This window comes from Trachurus japonicus, chromosome 12, assembly GCF_045865225.1.
Source record: "Trachurus japonicus isolate A0001 chromosome 12, Traja_1.0".
Taxonomy (NCBI): Eukaryota; Metazoa; Chordata; class Actinopteri; order Carangiformes; family Carangidae; genus Trachurus; species Trachurus japonicus.
The window spans coordinates 2198370-2221937 of NC_140918.1; the positions used below are offsets into that span (position 1 = coordinate 2198370).

General features: G+C 41.0%; 2 protein-coding genes across 2 annotated transcripts; both read right to left on the minus strand.

The window, feature by feature from the left end:
* Positions 1-5340: 5340 nt before the first annotated feature.
* LOC146976804 (E3 ubiquitin-protein ligase TRIM39-like) lies at positions 5341-6948 on the minus strand. Its single transcript, XM_085792569.1, has one exon. It carries the CDS (start codon positions 6946-6948, stop codon positions 5545-5547), a length of 1404 nt encoding a protein of 467 aa, XP_085648695.1. The 3' UTR covers positions 5341-5544.
* Positions 6949-11895: 4947 nt separating this feature from the next.
* LOC146976805 (nuclear factor 7, ovary-like) lies at positions 11896-13589 on the minus strand. Its single transcript, XM_085792577.1, has one exon. It carries the CDS (start codon positions 13389-13391, stop codon positions 11994-11996), a length of 1398 nt encoding a protein of 465 aa, XP_085648703.1. The 5' UTR covers positions 13392-13589; the 3' UTR covers positions 11896-11993.
* Positions 13590-23568: the final 9979 nt, after the last annotated feature.

Consider the following 23568-nt stretch of genomic DNA (forward strand, 5'->3'; position numbering starts at 1 on the left):
TCTTCAGTCTGCCGCTCTGGGACAGTCAAAGTCCAATAAAGTTGTTCCTGGGACTTTGTGCTCTGCTTTAATAACTAACCTGGTTTATCTCAGGTGAATCCAGGTTAGGGGGCGGAGCTTTGTCACACTGAAAGTTAAGTTAAGAGTCTTAAAGGGATATTCCGACGTAAGTTTAAGCCATGGTCCAACGCACCGTGACCCCGAGTTAGACCCCCCCCTTGAGAGATGAAGTCTGCAAACCGCCAGCTTCTCCAGTTGTAGCAACTTTAGCAGTAAGAAACAGTGCACTCTATTGATCCACGCACAACCGATCAAAAAGCCACTCATAGCCACAAATAATGCTCAGAACAGCACCAAACGTCATCAACAGTATAAACAGGGTCCCAGCACGTAATACAAGGCATCAAACATCTGTTTGCTTAGTCTGGTTTCTATTGAAAAGAGATGAAAACAACTCACCCACTCTCCTCCAGTTATACGCTATGCAGCAACTTTCCGCGTCTAGGCACTGACAACACACGTCCGAGTCCGACTGGCAGCACAAACATCTGGTTTCAGCAGCCACTGACAGGCAGTGACCACACTGACCACTTGATTCCGGGGGGCGACCCCCATTCCAAAGGACCGCCATTCGGACGGTCTGCCAGTCCGAAAATTCCTTCCGAGGGGCCGCTGTTCCGAATGTGTTTTATTTTGAAAATTGACCAGATTCTCTCGTAGTTTGACTTCCTGTCCGGCTTGACACGATTGCGCCGCGGGGACAGCCCCCCCCCCCTCCAAATTTTCACCCAGGTGCGAATCTGATCCAGCCGCGGTGCTCCAGCTGAAAAATAAATGTCTTTGCTTTGTGCTTTGGTTGGTTTAGGCAATGTAGAAAGGAGTTGGTTAAGTTTAGTAAAAAGATCAGGTAGAGGCCAAGAAAGTCTCTGCTAATATGCAGCACCTCCGGGAGTCGAACCGTGATCTCTGAGGCAGATGCTCTAACCACTATACTACCAAAGCTTTCGCTACGATGTGTGTACCCAGTGCCTTAAACCTTTTAATGGCGGATTTTTTTCAGGTTCGGAAAGGCACCCCTTTTCCATAAATAATTAAGGGCCGGCATTCCGACACATTAAAGTAAATGTTCGGAATGGCAGCCCTTCGGAATGGCACTCTGGAACCCTTGATTCCCCCAGGTCTAGCACATAGACTCCACCACCGGGTCTCTCCCTCTTTCACTTTTCTCCTCCATTTCCTTCAGCTTGTCTCCAGTAAACTCGGTCTCAAACTGATAGTGGCGCCGATGGAAATGAAACCAATCGTTGTTGTTGTTGTCAAAAACTCAGCCCTGTTATCCCTTCTGTGATGTCTGCTTCACTATATGTTACAGTCTCTTCCAGCAACGAACGTCGTCCTGATCTCGCGTGTGACGTTGCATCTAATCTCGCGCTTGTTTACGTGATTCTCTCCTGCAAATATATAAAGTTAGAAACGCCCAATTCCGTTCATTTCCCTGTGAACACTCGATAATAACTTTTATAAACTGATAGGCCAGATACATATGAACTTTGGCTGCATTATATGGAGTAATACACACACATTCATCCTTGAGCTGCGGGACTCTACTTTACTCGGTAATCGCTTGAATGCCAACTGACTACCTGTAACCATGGCAGTAACAGGCAGACATCACAGAAGGGACAATACGGAAAGTGAAAAAGGGAGACCTGCGGTTGAGTCTATGTGCTGGAAATGGGGGAATCAAGTGGTCAGTGTGGTCACTGCATGTCGGTGGCTACTGAAACCAGATGTTTGTGCTGAAACCAGATGTCTGTGCTGAAACCAGATGTTTGTGCTGCCAGTCAGACTCAGACGCGTGTTGTCAGTGCCTGGACTCTATGCTGGACGCAGAAAGTTGCTGAGTATAAGTGGAGGAGAGTGGGTGAGTTGTTTTGGTCTCTTTTCAATAGAAACCAGGCTAAGCTAACAGATGTTTGATGCCTTGTATTATGGGCTGGGACCCTGTTTGTACTGTTGATGACGTTTGGTGCTGTTCTAAGCATTATTTGTGGCTATAAGTGGCTTTTTGATCGATTGATAGTGGATCCGTATACTGCGCTGTTTCTTATGGTGTGGTCATTGCTAAAGTTGCTACAACTAGTGAAGCTAACTGTTAGCAGACTTCATCTGAGTCCAAGACACCATGACAACAGAAACGCAGCATTTATCAAACTTTAGCAGGATGTGCTTCAGTTACAACTTAAAGGAACTGAATTTATACTAAATACAAACTTTTATTCCAGCTCAGTTTGGAGGAACTTGTACTGAAACTACTCCACAACATTTATTGTTGTGTAGCTGCAGGAGACGACAAGACAACATTTTATTATGTTGATGAAAAACAGGAACAAGTGAACATTCAGCTGTTGTGATGAACTGACACGTTAATACATTTTAGATCATTATCTCTCTGAGTCCAGGTTTTAGTCAAACTCACCTTCAGTGTGTGGAGTGTCAGCAGGTTGGTTTGGTCTGAAGCTGAATCCGATCGTCTCTTCTTCAGTCTGCGGCTCTGGGACGAATAAAGTCCAATAAAGTTGTTCCTGGGACTTTGTCCTCTGTGTTAATAACTAACCTGGGTTATCTCAGGTGAAGCCAGGTGAGGGGGCGGAGCTTTGAAAAAATGACTCCATGTTGAACAACTCAGACCAGATGAATTGTAGAATTATTGTAGAAAAAATTTTAGGACAAAAGTGGTTTAATTTCTCCAGAAATGTTTACACATTTCTAAAATCCTAGAAATAGGTGGTAAAATTTCTAAAAAATAAAAAATAAAAAGGTAATAATTTTCTAGAAACAAGTGGCAAAATTTCTCAAATTTCATTCAAACATCATCCAGGTCAACACTCTCGTGGAAAAATTCAGGGGAAAATTCATGCAAACTGCTGATGCACGTTGCCTTCAGGGACAGTTTTTCATCAACAGTCTCTGTATTTCCCTCTAAAACAACTCTGTCTGGTAACGTTCTGTTATTATCTCATAGCGTGGTGAATGTGCAGCTCACAACTTGTCCACCAGAGCGTTGTGGAGTTGTTGGATTGTGTATTTGATGAGATTGATGAGGGAAACCAAGAAATCCCATAATGAGCCTCCGTAGCGTAGCTCTGAGCAGCTCACGGCTCTGCTCCACCGTTCTAAAAACAGCTTGCACCGACAATTAAAGGTAACGAACCCACTGCTATGACTATAGGGATTATGGCAATGGGCCAATTTGCCAAAATGTTGAACTATCCCTTTAAAGTGTAACCCTCCCCTCCCCCCCTCCCCCACTGTTCCTCAGCATCACTCTGCACCTGAAGATCTCCTGCCCCCCCTCCCCCGTCCCCTCCCAGACGAGCCTCCTCCTCCTCCCCCCGGGTGACGTCACCGCAGCGCTCCGCCCGCCGCCGCCGCCTCGCCCGCCGCCGCCCCGGGTCCGAATCCAGGTGGAGTCGTCGTTGGACAGCAACGAGTCGGACCTCCACTCCAGACGACGGCAACAACAACAACAACAGCAACACAGGCCCCGCCCCCTCACACCTGACACACACAGAGACTTGTACAGACATCTGCAGGCTCACTGTGCTGAGACCGTCCTGTAACACACACCTACACACACACACACACACACACACACACACACACACACAGATTTGGTTGAGCTACAAACAGGAAGTGGTTCTGTCTAAGCCCCGCCCCCCTTCCTCCACACCTGAACCTCCACCTGCTCCCTGTAGAAAGAAACAACCAAAAATGTGTTATTGATAATAATAATAATGATAAATAAAATAAAAAGACATGAACCCTCTGTGAACCAGTGTTAGACAGTATTGATCAGTATCGATCGGTGATTCACTATCTGTGTTTCATTGTTTTTTTTGTTTTTTTTCTCTTGTGCATTTAAAGGACGGTAGAGAAGAGGGTGATTGACACGACGCTTTGTTGTTGAGCCCTGAAACTGTAATAAAACATTTTAAACTGTTGGAGCCGCTCTTTATTTTACATTTATGACATGAAAACTGATTATTGTGACTGTTTATTAGCCTTTTTCAACATTACCTCAGCAGTTTCTCTTCAGTTAATTCAACATTGTTTCAACAATTTCTCCAGCAATGGTGTTCAGCTGATTTCAGCATTCACACGCATTTCCGTTCTTGGAAACTGATTATTGTGACTGTTTATTATAACATCTTGTACTATGACTGGTTTTAAAATAATCTTTCTGTCCTGATACAGATCAATCAGTCAGAGCTCACAGTATGAACTCATTCTTATAGACATGTTACATACATATTTTATATATGAATTATTATTATTGTGTCATGTGTACACTGTATGCCCAAACATCCCATAAAAACAAACCCTCAGTGTGTTTGAACTGGTCTGTAGTGACCTCTACTGGTTAAAAACTAAACTACACTGAGGTGAGGAGTAAAAACTTTTTACCTGCTTATTCTTCACTGATACTTTTCTATCAGTGTTGATTTTAAATATCCGAAAAATGTAATAAATTTGGATTAACTAGAACTGTAACAATAAATGTAATAACTAATTAAATCTTTCTAATTAATGTGAACCATGGTAGTATTGATTTGATAAATTAATAAATGGTTAATAGTGTGTAGTTATTATTATAAGGAGTCACCAGATTTACATATTCTTCTTTTTTTTAAGCGTTTTATTTAGAGCCTTTTTTCAGGTGACAGAACAACAAACAACAAATCAACCCGGCCCACCAACCCCTCACAGAAAAAAAGGACAATAATATAAAAGCAGTATATACAGCTCTGGAAAAAATTAAGAGACCACTTCAAAATGATCAGTTTCTCTGGTTTTACTATTTATATGTGTGTGTTTGACTAAAATGAACACTTTTTGTTTTATTATAAACTACACACAACATTTATCCCAAATTTGGAATAAAAAGTATTGTTTATTGATAGAAAATGCCTTTAAAAAAATTGATCTGGAGAGGAATTTAAAATAAAGATTGGTCAATGATAAACTAATCCAATATTGATTGAAAGTAATTATCATTTTTTGCTCATCACCCCACACAAAGACATAATAACGAACGAACATAATGTGAAATTACTCAAAAAAGAGTGAAAGTATTTTACATGTGAAAAGTCGTAGAAAAAGGAAAAGTAATACTGAGACAGCAGGAGGACGGGTGCAGTTTTACAGGTTAAATTTAGGGCTGCAACTAACGACTATTGTCATTATTGATTAATCTGTTGATTATTTAAACGATTTATCAATTAGTTGTTTGGTCAATAAAATGGTTAAAAAAAATGTTGAAAAACATCAATCAGTGTTTCTCAAACCACCAGACGATGTCCTCAAATGTCTTGTTTTGTCCACAAACCAAAGAGAGACTCAGTTTATTGTCATAAAGGAACAAAGAAACCAGAAATATTCACATTGAAGAAGCTGGAATCAGAGAATCTGGACTTTTTTCTTTAAAAAAAACAACTCAAACCGATTATTAGATTATCAGAATAGTTGATGATTATTTAATCTCTAACTGCTCTGCTCCACTGTCACTGACACCTTCACTGGTAACAGCTTCACTGGGAGGTTATCACTAGTGTTAATGAATGGAAACATCTTCTGAGTGAAAGTGTGTGTGAAGGTGTGTATGTGTGTGTTAGTATGAGGATCAGAGAACGACAGTTTTCCTCTGTTCAAGTCCAGATTCACTCTGATCCTCTGGAACTTCTTCTTCTTCTGCACTGGGAGACCAGTCCATGGAATTAATGGTGGCTTTACTTTGTATTTATCTCCATCGAACCATAACACCCACAATCCAGACTGTATGTTGGACCCTTTCCTCTCCACAGACTCTGTTATCACACCCAGTCCCCAGTCTGTACCGTCTCCAACCTGGACATCCCAGCTGTGAGTCCCTGAGTTAAAACCCTCAAAGCTCAGGACAGTGGGGTAATAATCAATCCTCTCTGGATTGTCAGGAAGCTGCTGTTTATCTCCATATCTCACACTGGTCAGATCTTCAGACAGGATGAGTTCTGGGTGAGCAGTGTTTGGGTCCAGAACCACAGGACTGTAGGAGACCATGTCCTTCATCTTGTTCCAGATGTTGAAGGTCAGGTTGCCCAGGTGTTTGGCCTGGTCTATCAGAGCTCCTGAGTCCAGCTGTGGATCCTCCAGCAGGGGGCGCTGCTGGACTCTTTCCACTGCAGCCTTGTAGTTGAGCAGGAATGAGACGTCTTCAGCTCTCAGCTCGTCCTCTGTGGCTCTGACTGTGTGTGAAAGAGCTGCTATCTCTCTGCTCAGAGCCTCCATCTTCTCCTTCATCCTCTGACTCTTCTGCTCCTCTTCCTCCCTCAGTGCAGCCATCCTGGCCTCCTCTTCCTCTTCTAGAAACTGGTGAAGCTTCTTAAACTGCTCCTTAATCTGCCTCTCTGTGTGTCGGGCCTGGACCTTAATGTGTTCTGCTGTTTGACCAAACTTCACCTGAACTTCTTCAAAACCCTTTAACTTCTTCTTTAAGGGCTCCAGAGTTTCCTCAAGTTCCTTCTTGAGTTTCGAAGCAGCTTCATCGATGGGTCTGAATCTGTGGTTGGTGTGTTTTTCTGAATCTCTGCAGACGAGACACACTGGCTGCTGATGGTCCAGACAGAAGAGTCTGAGTTTCTTAGTGTGCGGACTGCAGAGAGCCTCTGAAGATCTCTGCTCTCTCTGCTGTAAGAAGCTCTCACACAGGTTCTTCAACACCAGACTAACAGGTGGTTCAATCATTGAAGATATTTTCTTACAAACTGGACACAGTGGATCTTGTTTCTCCTTCCACCAGCTCTGCAGACAGTCTTTACAGAAGCTGTGGCTGCAGGACAGAACAACAGGATCTCTGAAGACCTCCGTACAGACCGGACAGCAGAGATCCTCCTCTAATCTGGAAGCCATTTAGTCTGTGAGTGAAGCTGAAAACACAGCAGACAGGAAGTAGAGTCAGTCATGGCTCCCCTCCCTCCTCTACTGACTTGACTGAAGTTTACTGTGACTCTGAGTCCAGGTTTTAGTCAAACTCACCTTCAGTGTGTGGAGTGTCAGCAGGTTGAAGCAGCAGTGTTGTAGCTGGACTCACTCACAGGAAGTTGTTGGTTTGGTCTGAAGCTGAATCTGATCGTCTCTTCTTCAGTCTGCCGCTCCGGGACAGACAAATACCAATAAAGTTGTTCCTGGGACTTTGTCCTCTGCGTTAATAACTAACCTGGTTTATTACAGGTGAAGCCAGGTGAGGGGGTGGGGCTTTGAAATATGAGTGAATGTTGAACAACTCAGTCCAAGTGAATTGTAGAAATATTGTAGAAAAAATATCAGGAAAAAAGTGGTTCAGTTTCTCCAGAAATGTTTACACATTTCTAATTCTAGAAATAGGTGGTAAAATTTCGAAAAAAAAAAAAAAAGTTAAAAGATTTCTAGAGAAAAGATGTATGATTTCTGGAAAAAAAAAAGGTAAAAAAAATTTCTGTGTTAATAACTAACCTGGTTTATCTCAGGTGAAGCCAGGTGAGGGGGCGGAGCTTTGTCACACTGGAAGTTCTGCAGGATGATACACAGCTCTGTTTAGTTTTTATTTGTTGATCATTTAACGTCTAAAGAGTCTTAATTCATTATTCAAACACAGGCCTGCAGTGAAGAAATGAGTCCAAGACACCATGACGACAGAAACGCAGCATTTATCAAACTTTTGCAGGATGTGCTTGAGATAAAACTTAAATGAACAAAATTTATACTAAATAGTATACGAACTTTCATTCCAGCTCAGTTTGGAGGAACTTGTACTGAAACTACTCCACAACATTTATTGTTGTGTAGCTGCAGGAGACAAAGCTGAATATGAATCCAAGTCAAGAAAACATTTTATTATGTTGATGAAAAACAGGAACAAGTGAACATTCAGCTGTTGTGATGAACTGACACATTGATACATTTTAGATCATTTCAAATGGACAGATACAAACTTTTCACATATGTAATTAAACAAGAATCACTTTTCAACTTTTGACATTTTATCATCTGGAGAAGAACCAAAAACTAGAAAAAGCATTTCCGTAAGGAAAATGCTAGTGATTGCTGAAAGCCATTGCTTAAGCCGTGCTAAATTATGCAAAGAAATTGACAAAGAGAGGATGTACAGGAATGTCTGATGATAGCTGAATAGTTGAAAGTGTTGAATCAAGTGTGGCGCTAAACTGAGAAAGAGAGATTGATGCGGCAGTGTTGTAGCTGGACTCACTCACAGGTGGTTTGGTCTGAAGCTGAACCTGATCGTCTCTTCTTCAGTCTGCCGCTAAAAAACATAAATGGGTAAAAACAAGCCAGGCCAAGATGATGATTTGTAATGACAGATTGGAAAAATGAAATAATTTAATATTAGGTGTGTATATCAGGTGTATATCTTTCTTTCTTCAAACTCTTCAACCGTTACATATGCAGTATTTCAACAGTTTCTTCTACCTTTTTAGCATTTCTACCGCTTTTCGCTCACAGAAAGACACTCATCTCTCAGTCTTAAAGTTTTATGCTTCAGCTTTAGCCTTTTTCAACATTGCCTCAACAGTTTCTTTAGTTAATTCAACATTGTTTCAACAATTTCTTCAGCTCATTAAGCATTTCTTCAGCAATGGCGTTCTGCAGCTTTCAGCATTCACATGCATTTACATTCTTGGAAATGCTTTTTATAGTTTACATTTATGACACAAAACAGATTATTGTGACTGTTTATTATAACATCTTCTACTATGACTGGTTTTAAAATAATCTACAGATCAATCAGTCAGAGCTCACAGTATGAACTCATTCTTATAGACATGTTACATATTTTATACATACCTTATTTATTTAAATAATTTTTATTACTGTGTCATGCATACACCGTAAGCCCAGCCCACATGGGCTTACAGGACGTCAAGAAGAGAATCACACAAACCAGGACCAGAGTATAGGTCATCAAAACATCAGGGAAAAAATAAAACAAACGATATAAATATTTCAGGATATAGGCCTATATATGTGTGTGTGTGTGTGTGTGTGTGTTTGTATGTATGTATACATTTTGCAACAAAAGAAACAAGATTATGGGTCAGATACATTTTTGCTATAATTATCAAGTATTTGGGTTTTACCTCCCCTTGCTGTACTGCTGGTCTTTGGGTCTTTTTGCTGTTTTCTGACCGACTGACCCGATTCGTCCCACACAAGATCAACTGGAGACAGAGCGAGGTCTGAGGAGACTGAGGAGGACAAATTATCTTTCACAAAACACATTCCTCTTCTTCTTCTGTCATTATCACCTCCAGTTTCTTCTGGTCTCTTCATACTTTTATTGATCTATTTTGTTTCATTCATGTATTTAAATCTATTCTATTTACCTATTTTATCTTAGTTTTTATTCACTGTCTAGTGTTTTCCCCACTGCAAATTCAAATTGTTTTTTGTTGGGGTTTTTTTTATCATCTGAGCAGCTTCTTGTATGAAAAGTGCTCCATAAATAAAAGTTTGATTGATCAATGAAAGTAAAGTCTGATCATGCAGTAAATACTATACATCCCATAATCCACATAACTTTATAAAGCTTTGAGAACAGAAACCATATTATCCTGTGAAGACATGTTTGAACTGGTGTGTAGTGACCTCTACTGGTTAAAAACTAAACTACACTGAGGTCAGGAGTAAAAACTTTTTACCTGTTTATTCTTCACTGATACTTTTCTATCGGTGTTGATTTTAAATGTACATTCTAGACCTGTAACAATAAATTTAATGACTATTAATTCTACATTGTTTCAACAATTTCTTCAGCTCATTCAGCATTTCTTCAGCAATGGCGTTCACATGCATTTCAGCATTCACATGCATTTCCATTCTTGGAAATGCTTTTTGTAGTTTACAATTATTACACAAAACTGATTATTGTGACTGTTTATTAGCCCTTTTCAACATTGCCTCAGCAGTTTCTTCAGTTAATTCAACATTGTTTCTAGTCTGACAAGCCGGTAGACCTCGGCTCAATCCAGGGGGCGGGATGAAGGCTGTCTTTCAAACTGCCTCTGCACCAATAGGATAGCACTACGACTAATCAGAGCAAAGAGCAGGATGACGTTGCCAACGCCGATTCAAACGATTCCTTTGCCAAAGCCATCTTGTCATGTTTTTCACCGACGCAAGTATGTCGTCATGGCGTTAAGCCGCCCAACGACTCTCTTAACAGATAGAGGGGCTGTGATTGGTGAACACAAACAGTGTTCGAGACTCAAAAGGTTCCGATGGCTCGTTTCTAGACCGACCTGCGGAGCAAATATATTTGCTGCCGCTAGGGTGCGTCTGGATTTCTAGGCTACATTGTATCAACAATTTCCTCAGCAATGGCGTTCAGCTGATTTCAGCATTCACATGCATTTCCATTCGTGGAAATGCTTTTTCTAGTTCACATTTATGACACAAAACTGATTATTGTGACTGTTTATTAGCCTTTTTTAACATTGCCTCAGCAGTTTCTTCAGTTAATTCAACATTGTTTCAACAATTTCTTCAGCAATGGTGTTCAGCTGGTTACAGCATTCACACGCATTTCCATTCTTGGAAATGCTTTTTCTAGTTTACATTTATGACACAAAACTGATTATTGTGACTGTTTATTATAACATCTTGTACTATGACTGGTTTTAAAATAATCTTTCAGTCCTGATACAGATCAATCAGTCAGAGCTCACAGTATGAACTCATTCTTATAGACATGGTAAATACATGTTTTATATATGAATTATTATTATTGTGTCATGTGTACACTGTATGCCCAAACATCCCATAAAACCAACCCTCAGTGTATTTGAACTGGTCTGTAGTGACCTCTACTGGTTAAAAACTAAACTACACTGAGGTCAGGAGTAACATCCTTTTACCTGTTTATTCTTCACTGATACTTTTCTATCAGTGTTGATTTTAAATATCTGATATTTAAAGTTGAATAAATTTAGATGAACTAGAACTGTAACACTAAATGTAATCACTAATTAAAGGTTTCCATCTAATTAATGTGAATCATGGTAGTATTGATTTGATAAATTAATAAATGGTTAATAGTGTGTAGTTATTATTATAAGGTGTGACCAGACTTACATCTTCTTATTTTTTAAGCACTTTATTTAGAGCCTTTTTTCAGGCTACGGAACAACAAACAACAAATCAACCCGGCCCACCAACCCCTCACAGAAAAAAAGGACAATAATAGAAAAGCATATACAGTATATCTCAGATGAAACTGTTGGTTTGTTCACAATAAGAAAAATATAGAAAATCACTCCGTCTTTCTTTCTCTTCAACTGTTACATATGCAGTATTTCAACAGTTTATTTTACCTTTTTAACATTTCTACTGCTTTTCGCCCATAGAAAGACATTCATCTCTCAGCTTTCAAGTTTTATGTTTCAGCTTTAGCCTTTTTCAACATTGCCTCAGCAGTTTCTTCAGTTAATTCAGCATTGTTTCAACAATTTCTTCAGCTCATTCAGCATTTCTTCAGCAATTTCGCTCTTCAGCAATGTTGCATTTCTTCAGCAATGCGTGTGGCATTCACACACATTTCCATTCTTGGCAATGCTTTTTCTAGTTTACATTTATGACACAAAAAAATTATGACTGTTAAACACCTTGGACTATGACTTGTTTTAAAATCTTTCAGTACTGATACAGATCAATCAGTCAGAGCTCAGAACAAAGAAACCAGAAATATTCACATTTAAGAAGTTGGAATCAGAGAATTTGGACAGTTTTTCTTTAAAAAAGCAACTACTCAAACCGATTGTTAGGTTATCAAAAGTTGATGATTAATTTAATAATCGCTTATTGTTCAATTAATTGATTTATTGTTGCAGCTCTAGTTAAATTAACTGACTTTTCCCATTAAAAGTTTAACAACATGATAAATATGATCGTCCTCTTTATCTCTAACTGCTCTGCTCCACTGTCACTGACACCTTCACTGGTAACAGCTTCACTGGGACTTTATCACTAGTGTTAATGAATGGAAACATCTTCTGAGTGAAAGTGTGTGTGAAGGTGTGTATGTGTGTGTTAGTATCAGGATCAGAGAACGACAGTTTTCCTCTGTTCAAGTCCAGATTCACTCTGATCCTCTGGAGCTTCTTCTGCTCTGGGAGAACAGTCCATGGAGTTGATGGTGACCATGCTGAGTATTTATCTCCATAGAACCCTAACATCCATAATCCAGACCATATGTTGTATCCCTTCCTCTGCACAGACTCTGGTAACACACCCAGCATCCAGTCTGTAGTGTCTCCAACCTGGACATCCCAGCTGTGAGTCCCTGAGGTAAAACCCTCAGAGCTCAGAGCAGAGTAGACATAATCAAACCTCTCTGGATTGACAGGAAGCTGCTGTTCGTCTCCTCGTCTCACACTGGTCAGATCTTCAGACAGGGTGAGTTCTGGACGAGCAGTGTTTGGGTCCAGAACCACAGGACTGTAAGAGACCATGTCCTTCATCTTGTTCCAGATGTTGAAGGCCAGGTTGCCCAGGTGTTTGGCCTGGTCTATCAGAGCTCCTGAGTCCAGCTGTGGATCCTCCAGCAGGTGGCGCTGCTGGACTCTTTCCACTGCAGCCTTGTAGTTGAGCAGGAATGAGACGTCTTCAGCTCTCAGCTCGTCCTCTGTGGCTCTGACTGTGTGTGAAAGAGCTGCTATCTCTCTGCTCAGAGCCTCCATCTTCTCCTTCATCCTCTGACTCTTCTGCTCCTCTTCCTCCCTCAGTGCAGCCATCCTGGCCTCCTCTTCCTCTTCTAGAAACTGGTGAAGCTTCTTAAACTGCTCCTTAATCTGCCTCTCTGTGTGTCGGGCCTGGACCTTAATGTGTTCTGCTGTTTGACCAAACTTTACTTGAACTTCTTCAAAACCCTTTAACTTCTTCTTTAAGGACTCCAGAGTTTCCTCAAGTTCCTTCTTGAGTTTCGAAGCAGCTTCATCGATGGGTCTGAATCTGTGGTTGGTGTGTTTTTCTGAATCTCTGCAGACGAGACACACTGGCTGCTGATGGTCCAGACAGAAGAGTCTGAGTTTCTCAGAGTGCAGACTGCAGAAAGCCTCTGAAGATCTCTGCTCTCTCTGCTGTAAGAAGCTCTCACACAGGTTCTTCAACACCAGACTAAGGGGTGGTTCGTCTCTTGACAATCTTCTCTTACAAACTGGACACAGTGGATCTTGTTTCTCCTTCCACAAGCTCTTCAGACAGTCTTTACAGAAGCTGTGGCTGCAGGACAGAACAACAGGATCTCTGAAGACCTCCGTACAGACCGGACAGTAGAAATCCTCCTCTGATCTGGAAGCCATTTAGTCTGTGAGTGAAGCTGAAAACACAGCAGACAGGAAGTAGAGTCAGTCATGGCTCCCCTCCCTCCTCTACTGACTTGACTGAAGTTTACTGTGACTCTGAGTCCAGGTTTTAGTCAAACTCACCTTCAGTGTGTGGAGTGTCAGCAGGTTGAAGCAGCAGTGTTGTAGCTGGACTCACTCACAGGAAGTTGTTGGTTTGGTCTGAAGCTGAATCTGATCGTCTCTTCTTCAGTCCGCCGCTCTGAGTCTGCGAGTGAAGAGGAAGTGCAGCAGTTTCCTGGTTTATGATCCATGTGAGGGGGCGGAGCTTTGTCACACTGAAAGTTCTGCAGGATGATGCAACAGCTCTGTTTAGTTTCTGTTTGTGGATCATTTAACGTATAAAGAGTCTTAATTCATTAGTGGAGAACTTCAAACACAGGCCTGCAGTGAAGAAATGAGTTTAAGACACCATGACGATCAAACTGTTGTTCCTGGGACTGTCCTCTGCGTTAATAACTAACCTGGTTTATCTTAGGTGAAGCCAGGTGAGGGGGCGGAGCTTTGTCATACTGAAAGTTAAGTTAAGAGTCTTAAAGGGATATTCCGACGTAAGTTTAAGCCATGGTCCAACGCACCAGGACACCGAGTTAGACCCCCCCTTGAGAGATGAAGTCTGCTAACCGCTAGCTTCTCCAGTTGTAGCAACTTTAGCAGTGACCGCACCATAAGAAACAGTGCACTCTATTGATCACTCATAGCCACAAATAATGCTCAGAACAGCACCAATCGTCATCAACAGTACAAACAGGGTCCCAGCACGTAATACAAGGCATCAAACATGTGTTTGCTTAGCCTGGTTTCTATTGAAAAGAGACGAATACAACTCACCAACTCTCCTCCAGTTATACGCTATGCAGCAACTTTCCGCGTCTAGGCACTGACAACACACGTCCGAGTCCGACTGGCAGCACAAACATCTGGTTTCAGCAGCCACTGACAGGCAGTGACCACACTGACCACTTGATTCCGGGGGGCGACCCCCATTCCGAAGGACCGCCATTCCGACGGTCTGCCAGTCTGAAAATTCCTTCCGAGGGGCCGCTGTTCTGAATGTGTTTTATTTTGAAAATTGACCGGGTTCTCTCGTAGTTTGACTTCCTGTTCGGCTTGACACGATCGCGCCGCGGGGACAGCCCCCCCTCCCCCTCCAAATTTTCACCCAGGTGCGAATCTGCTCCAGCCGCGGTGCTCCAGCTGAAAAATAAATGTCCTTGCTTTGTGCTTTGGTTGGTTTAGGCAATGTAGAAAGGAGTTGGTTAAGTTTAGTAAAAAGATCAGGTAGAGGCCAAGAAAGTCTCTGCTAATATGCAACTCCTCCGGGAATCGAACCGTGATCCCCCACGCCGGAGGTAGATGCTCTAACCACTATACTACCAAAGCTTTCGCCATGATGTGTGTACCCAGTGCCTTAAAGCTTTTAATGGCAGATTTTTTTCAGGTTCGGAAAGGCACCCCTTTTTCATAAATAATTAAGGGCTGGCATTCCGACACATTAAAGTAAATGTTCGGAATGACAGCCCTTCGGAATGGCACTCTGGAACCCTTGATTCCAGCACATAGACTCCACCACCGGGTCTCTCCCTCTTTCACTTTTCTCCTCCATTTCCTTCAGCTTGTCTCCAGTAAACTCGGTCTCAAACTGATAGTGGCGCCGATGGAAATGAAACCAATCGTTGTTGTTGTTGTCAAAAACTCAGCCCTGTTATCCCTTCTGTGATGTCTGCTTCACTATATGTTACAGTCTCTTCCAGCAACGAACGTCGTCCTGATCTCGCGTGTGACGTTGCATCTAATCTCGCGCTTGTTTACGTGATTCTCTCCCGCAAATATATAAAGTTAGAAACGCCCAATTCCGTTCATTTCCCTGTGAACACTCGATAATAACTTTTATAAACTGATAGGCCAGATACATATGAACTTTGGCTGCATTATATGGAGTAATACACACACATTCATCCTTGAGCTGCGGGACTCTACTTTACTCGGTAATCGCTTGAATGCCAACTGACTACCTGTAACCATGGCAGTAACAGCCAGACATCACAGAAGGGACAATACCGAAAGTGAAAAAGGGAGACCTGCGGTGGAGTCTATGTGCTGGAAATGGGGGAATCAAGTGGTCAGTGTGGTCACTGCCTGTCGGTGGCTGCTGAAACCAGATGTTTGTACTGCCAGTCAGACTCAGACGTGTGTTGTCAGTGCTTGGACTCTATGCTGGACGCAGAAAGTTGCTGCATAAGTATAAGTGGAGGAGAGTGGGTGAGTTGTTTTGGTCTCTTTTCAATAGAAACCAGGCTAAGCTAACAGATGTTTGATGCCTCATGTTATGGGCTGGGACCCTGTTTGTACTGTTGATGACGTTTGGTGCTGTTCTAAGCATTATTTGTGGCTATAGGTGGCTTTTTGATCGGTTGATAGTGGATCCGTATACTGCGCTGTTTGTTATGGTGCGGTCATTGCTAAAGTTGCTACAACTAGTGAAGCTAACTGTTAGCAGACTTCATCTGAGTCCAAGACACCATGACAACAGAAACGCAGCATTTATCAAACTTTAGCAGGATGTGCTTCAGTTACAACTTAAAGGAACTAAATTTATACTAAATATGAACTTTTATTCCAGCTCAGCTTGTACTGAAACTACTCCACAACATTTATTGTTGTGTAGCTGCAGGAGACGACAAGACAACATTTTATTATGTTGATGAAAAACAGGAACAAGTGAACATTCAGCTGTTGTGATGAACTGACACGTTAATACATTTTAGATCATTATCACTCTGAGTCCAGGTTTTAGACAAACTCACCTTCAGTGTGTGGAGTGTCAGCAGGTTGGTTTGGTCTGAAGCTGAATCCGATCGTCTCTTCTTCAGTCTGCGGCTCTGTGACGAATAAAGTCTAATAAAGTTGTTCCTGGGACTTTGTCCTCTGTGTTAATAACTAACCTGGGTTATCTCAGGTGAAGCCAGGTGAGGGGGCGGAGCTTTGAAAAAATGACTCCATGTTGAACAACTCAGACCAGATGAATTGTAGAATTATTGTAGAAAAAATTTCAGGACAAAAGTGGTTTAATTTCTCCAGAAATGTTTACACATTTCTAAAATCCTAGAAATAGGTGGTAAAATTTCTAAAAAATAAAAAATAAAAAGGTAATAATTTTCTAGAAACAAGTGGCAAAATTTCTCAAATTTCATTCAAACATCATCCAGGTCCAACACTCTCGTGGAAAAATTCAGGGGAAAATTCATGCAAAACCGCTGATGCACGTTGCCTTCAGGGACAGTTTTTCATCAACAGTCTCTGTATTTCCCTCTACAACAACTCTGTGTGGTAACGTTCTGTTATTATCTCATAGCGTGGTGAATGTGCAGCTCACAACTTGTCCACCAGAGCGTTGTGGAGTTGTTGGATTGTGTATTTGATGAGATTGATGAGGGAAACCAAGAAATCCCATAATGAGCCTCCGTAGCGTAGCTCTGAGCAGCTCATGGCTCTGCTCCGCTGTTCTAAAAATAGCTTGCACCGACAATTAAAGGTAACGAACCTACTGCTATGACTATAGGGATTATGGTGATGGGCACAATTTGCCAAAATGTTGAACTATCACTTTAAAGTGTAACCCCCCTCCCCCCCTCCCCCACTGTTCCTCAGCATCACTCTGCACCTGAAGATCTCCTGCCCCCCCTCCCCCGTCCCCTCCCAGACGAGCCTCCTCCTCCTCCCCCCGGGTGACGTCACCGCAGCGCTCCGCCCGCCGCCGCCGCCGCCGCCTCGCCCGCCGCCGCCCCGGGTCCGAATCCAGGTGGAGTCGTCGTCGGACAGCAACGAGTCGGACCTCCACTCCAGACGACGGCAACAACAACAGCAACAGCAACACAGGCCCCGCCCCCTCACACCTGAGACACACAGAGACTTGTACAGACATCTGCAGGCTCACTGTGCTGAGACCGTCCTGTAACACACACCTACACACACACACACACAGATTTGGTTGAGCTACAGACAAACAGGAAGTGGTTCTGTCTAAGCCCCGCCCCCCTTCCTCCACACCTGAACCTCCACCTGCTCCCTGTAGAAAGAAACAACCAAAAATGTGTTATTGATAAAAATAATAATAATGATAAATAAAATAAAAAGACATGAACCCTCTGTGAACCAGTGTTAGACAGTATTGATCAGTATCGATCGGTGATTCACTATCTGTGTTTTATTGTTTATTTTGTTTTTTTTCTCTTGTGCATTTAAAGGACGGTAGAGAAGAGGGTGATTGACACGACGCTTTGTTGTTGAGCCCTGAAACTGTAATAAAACATTTGAAACTGTTGGAGCCGCTCTTTATTTTACATTTATGACATGAAAACTGATTATTGTGACTGTTTATTAGCCTTTTTCAACATTGCCTCAGCAGTTTCTTCAGTTAATTCAACATTGTTTCAACAATTTCATTTCAGCATTCACATGCATTTCCATTCTTGGAAATTATTTTTATAGTTTACATTTATGACACAAAACTGATTATTGTGACTGTTTATTATAACATGTTGTAAGATCAATCAGTCAGAGCTCACAGTATGAAGTCATTCTTATAGACATGTTACATACATATTTTATATATGAACAAGATAAAGTAGCATTTCCTGATGGAAATGCGTGTGAATGCTGAAAGCAGCTGAACGCTGTTGCAGAATTAGCAAATAGTGCAAGCAGTGACTGATCACCATACAAATGTTTGACCAAGGTAGGAATCGAACCCACAACCTCATGGTCAGTAGACTTTCACTCTGCCTCTAGGCCACAGTGTACACACAGTTGCAAAGACTGTTGTATGTTGATGAGCTGCACTCTGGCCCCGTTTATACGTACCCGGGTATTTTTAAAAACGGAGACATTAACCATCGTTTGCACCCTCCGTTTACACGCAAACGGAGAAAACGCCCCTGAAAACGATGCTTTTTAAAAAACTCCGGCCAGGGTGGAGATTTTGGAAAACTCAGTTTTCACGTTTGCATGTAAACAGAGAAAAACTGAGATTTGCGTAGCCGACGTCAGACCCTGACGTCTAACCGTAACCATATTACATAACTTAATAAAATAAATAAATAATAATAATGATAAAATTGAATGCAGACTGATGTGTTCATTGTAAAACGACAAGTTAACGAGCCCAAAGCTGCACCTGTTGGAAACACACTGTGTCAACACCAAGAAAGCTTGAGAGTCAAGCTTGAATGACTTACAATTAAAATTTCTGTGAATTTCAGGCTGAGAGCAGCAGTTTCAACATGAAGCAAGTTATCAGAAGTCAACAGAGGATGACTGGGAAAATAATTCACTATAATTGTTGTTGAGGCAAGATTTGAACCAGCAACCTTCAAGTCTTCAGCCCAGTGATCTAACCACTTCACCATAGTTACATTCAATGAGAGAAGGGTACAATAAATCCCTGTATAAGAGGCTCACTGACTTCTGCTTTAAAAAAAAAAGAGTAGAAATGAGCCACATCAAGTAAGTAGATGACTTTTCTGTGACTTGTGACTATTTTTTGGTGAATTCAAACAAAGTATAATGCCCATTCCAGTGAATTACAAAATTGGAATCATAAGTCAAGCAATGACATGACTGAGGCAGGAATCGAACCCATGACCTCAATAAAAAGTATTGTTTATTGATAGAAAATGCCTTTAAAAAAATGATCTGGAGAGGAATTTAAAATAAAGATTGGTCAATGATATACTAATCCAATGTTGATTGAAAGTAATTTTTCATTTTTTGCTCATCACTCCACACAAAGACATAATAACGAACATAATGTGAAATTACTCAAAAAAGAGTGAAAGTATTTTACATGTGAAAAGTCGTAGAAAAAGGAAAAGTAATACTGAGACAGCAGGAGGACGGGTGCAGTTTTACAGGTTAAATTTAGGGCTGCAACTAACGACTATTGTCATTATCGATTAATCTGTTCATTATTTAAACGATTTATCAATTAGTTGTTTGGTCAATAAAATGGTTAAAAAAATGTTGAAAAATATCAATCAGTGTTTCTCAAACCACCAGACGACGTCCTCAAATGTCTTGTTTTGTCCACAAACCAAAGAGAGACTCAGTTTATTGTCATAAAGGAACAAAGAAACAGAAACAGAAATATTCACATTTATTGATTATTGTTTGATTAATCACTTTAATTGTTGCAGCTCTAGTTAAATTAACTGACTTTTCCCTTTAAACATTAAACAACATGATAAATATGATCGTCCTCTTTATCTCAAACTGCTCTGCTCCACTGTCACTGACACCTTCACTGGTAACAGCTTCAATGGGAGGTTCTTATCAGTGTTAATGTATGGAAACATCTTCTGAGTGAAAGTGTGTGTGAAGGTGTGTATGTGTGTGTTAGTATCAGGATCAGAGAACGACAGTTTTCCTCTGTTCAAGTCCAGATTCACTCTGATCCTCTGGTGCTTCTTCTGCACTGGGAGATCAGTCCATCGTGGAGTTGATGGTGACCATGCTGAGTATTTATCTCTATTGAACCACAACATCCATGTTTCAGACCACGTTTTGTATCCCTTCCTCTGCACAGACTCTGTGAACACACCCAGCATCCAGTATGTATTGTCTCCAACCTGGACATCCCAGCTGTGAGTCCCTGAGTTAAAACCCTCAGAGCTCAGGACAGAGGAGATAGTATCAAACCTCTCTGGATTGTCAGGAAGCTTCTGTTTATCTCCATATCTCACACTGGTCAGATCTTCAGACAGGGTGAGATATGGACCAGCAGTGTTTGGGTCCAGAACCACAGGACTGTAGGAGACCATGTCCTTCATCTTGTTCCAGATGTTGAAGGTAAGGTTGCGTACAGACCGGACAGCAGAGATCCTCCTCTGGTCTGGAAGCCATTTAGTCTGTGAGTGAAGCTGAAAACACAGCAGACAGGAAGTAGAGTCAGTCATGGCTCCCCTCCCTCCTCTACTGACTTGACTGAAGTTTACTGTGACTCTGAGTCCAGGTTTTAGTCAAACTCACCTTCAGTGTGTGGAGTGTCAGCAGGTTGAAGCAGCAGTGTTGTAGCTGGACTCACTCACAGGAAGTTGTTGGTTTGGTCTGAAGCTGAATCTGATCGTCTCTTCTTCAGTCTGCGGCTCTGTAACTGAAGAGGAACTGCAGCAGTTTCATGGTTTATGAGTCATGTGCTTTGTCACACTGAAAGTTCTGCAGGATGATGCAACAGCTCTGTTTAGTTTCTGTTTGTGGATCATTTAACGTCTAAAGAGTCTTAATTAATTAGTGGAGAACTTCAAACACAGGCCTGCAGTGAAGAAATGAGTCCAAGACACCATGACAACAGAAATGCAGCATTTATCAAAGTTTTGCAGGATGAGCTTCAGTTACAAGTTAAAGGAACTACATTTATACTAAATATGAACCTTGATTCCAGCTCAGTTTGGAGGAACTTGTACTGAAACTACCCCACAACATTGTTGTGTAGATGCAGTAGACGAAGCTGAATATGAATCTAAGTCTAGACAAGATTTTATTATGTTGATGAAAAACAGGAACAAGTGAACATTCAGCTGTTGTGATGAACTGACACGTTGATACATTTGAGATCATTTCAAATGAACAGATACAAACCTTTCACATTTGTAATTAAACAAGAATCACTTTTCAACTTTTGACATTTTATCATCTGGAGAAGAACTAAAAACTAGAAAAAGCATTTCCGTAAGGAAAATGCATGTGATTGCTGAAAGCCATTGCTTAAGCCATGCTAAATTATGCAAAGAAATTGACAAAGAGAGGATGTACAGGAATGTCTGATGATAGCTGAATAGTTGAAAGTGTTGAATCAAGTGTGGCGCTAAACTGAGAAAGAGAGATTGATGCGGCAGTGTTGTAGCTGGACTCATCCACAGGTGGTTTGGTCTGAAGCTGAATCTGATCGTCTCTTCTTTAGTCTGCCGCTGAAATCAAATCATGTGTATATCTTTCTTTCTTCAAACTCTTCAACTGTTACATATGCAGTATTTCAACAGTTTCTTCTACCTTTTTAGCATTTCTACTGCTTTTCGCTCACAGAAAGACAATCATCTCTCAGTCTTCAAGTTTTATGCTTCAGCTTTAGCCTTTTTCAACATTGCCTCAGTAGTTTCTTCAGTTAATTCAACATTGTTTCAACAATTTCTTCAGCTCATTTAGCATTTCTTCAGCTCATTCAACATTTCTTCAGCAATGGCGTTGACATGCATTTCAGCATTCACATGCATTTCCATTCTTGGAAATGCTTTTTCTGGTTTACATTTATGACACAAAACTAATTGTTGTGACTGCTTATTAGCCATTTTCAACATTGCCTCAGCAGTTTCTTCAGTTAATTCAACATTGTTTCTAGCCTGACAAGCCGGTAGACCTCGGCTCAATCCAGGGGGCGGGATGAAGGCTGTCTTTCAAACTGCCTCTGCACCAATAGGATAGCACTACGACTAATCAGAGCAAAGAGCAGGATGACGTTGCCAACGCCGATTCAAACGATTCCTTTGTCAAAGCCATCTTGTCATGTTTTTCACCGGCGCAAGTATGTCGTCATCATGTTAAGCCCGCCCAACGACTCTCTAAACAGATAGAGGGGCTGTGATTGGTGAACACAAACAGTGTTCGAGACTCAAAAGGTTCCGATGGCTCGTTTCTAGACCCACCTGCGGAGCAAATATATTTGCTGCCGCTAGGGTGCGTCTAGATTTCTAGGCTACATTGTATCAACAATTTCCTCAGCAATGGCGTTCAGCTGATTTCAGCATTCACATGCATTTCCATTCGTGGAAATGCTTTTTCTAGTTCACATTTATGACACAAAACTGATTATTGTGACTTTTTATTAGCCTTTTTCAACATTGCCTCAGCAGTTTCTCCAGTTAATTCAACATTGTTTCAACAATTTCTTCACCAATGGTGTTCAGCTGGTTTCAGCATTCACACGCATTTCCATTCTTGGAAATGCTTTTTCTAGTTTACATTTATGACACAAAACTGATTATTGTGACTGTTTATTATAACATCTTGTACTATGACTGGTTTTAAAATAATCTTTCAGTCCTGATACAGATCAATCAGTCAGAGCTCACAGTATGAACTCATTCTTATAGACATGGTAAATACATGTTTTATATATGAATTATTATTATTGTGTCATGTGTACACTGTATGCCCAAACATCCCATAAAACCAACCCTCAGTGTATTTGAACTGGTCTGTAGTGACCTCTACTGGTTAAAAACTAAACTACATTGAGGTCAGGAGTAACATCCTTTTACCTGTTTATTCTTCACTGATACTTTTCTATCAGTGTTGATTTTAAATATCTGATATTTAAAGTTGAATAAATTTAGATGAACTAGAACTGTAACACTAAATGTAATCACTAATTAAAGGTTTCCATCTAATTAATGTGAATCATGGTAGTATTGATTTGATAAATTAATAAATGGTTAATAGTGTGTAGTTATTATTATAAGGTGTGACCAGACTTACATCTTCTTATTTTTTAAGCACTTTATTCAGAGCCTTTTTTCAGGTTACGGAACAACAAACAACAAATCAACCCGGCCCACCAACCCCTCACAGAAAAAAAGGACAATAATAGAAAAGCATATACAGTATATCTCAGATGAAACTGTTGGTTTGTTCACAATAAGAAAAATATAGAAAATCACTCCGTCTTTCTTTCTCTTCAACTGTTACATATGCAGTATTTCAACAGTTTATTTTACCTTTTTAACATTTCTACTGCTTTTCGCCCATAGAAAGACATTCATCTCTCAGCTTTCAAGTTTTATGTTTCAGCTTTAGCCTTTTTCAACATTGCCTCAGCAGTTTCTTCAGTTAATTCAGCATTGTTTCAACAATTTCTTCAGCTCATTCAGCATTTCTTCAGCAATTTCGCTCTTCAGCAATGTTGCATTTCTTCAGCAATGCGTGTGGCATTCACACACATTTCCATTCTTGGCAATGCTTTTTCTAGTTTACATTTATGACACAAAAAAAATGATGACTGTTAAACACCTTGGACTATGACTTGTTTTAAAATCTTTCAGTACTGATACAGATCAATCAGTCAGAGCTCAGAACAAAGAAACCA

Bases quoted from the DNA above. Each gene is read 5' to 3' on its own strand.
- LOC146976804 (XM_085792569.1), bottom strand. From the start codon at position 6,948: ATGGCTTCCAGATTAGAGGAGGATCTCTGCTGTCCGGTCTGTACGGAG.
- LOC146976805 (XM_085792577.1), bottom strand. From the start codon at position 13,391: ATGGCTTCCAGATCAGAGGAGGATTTCTACTGTCCGGTCTGTACGGAG.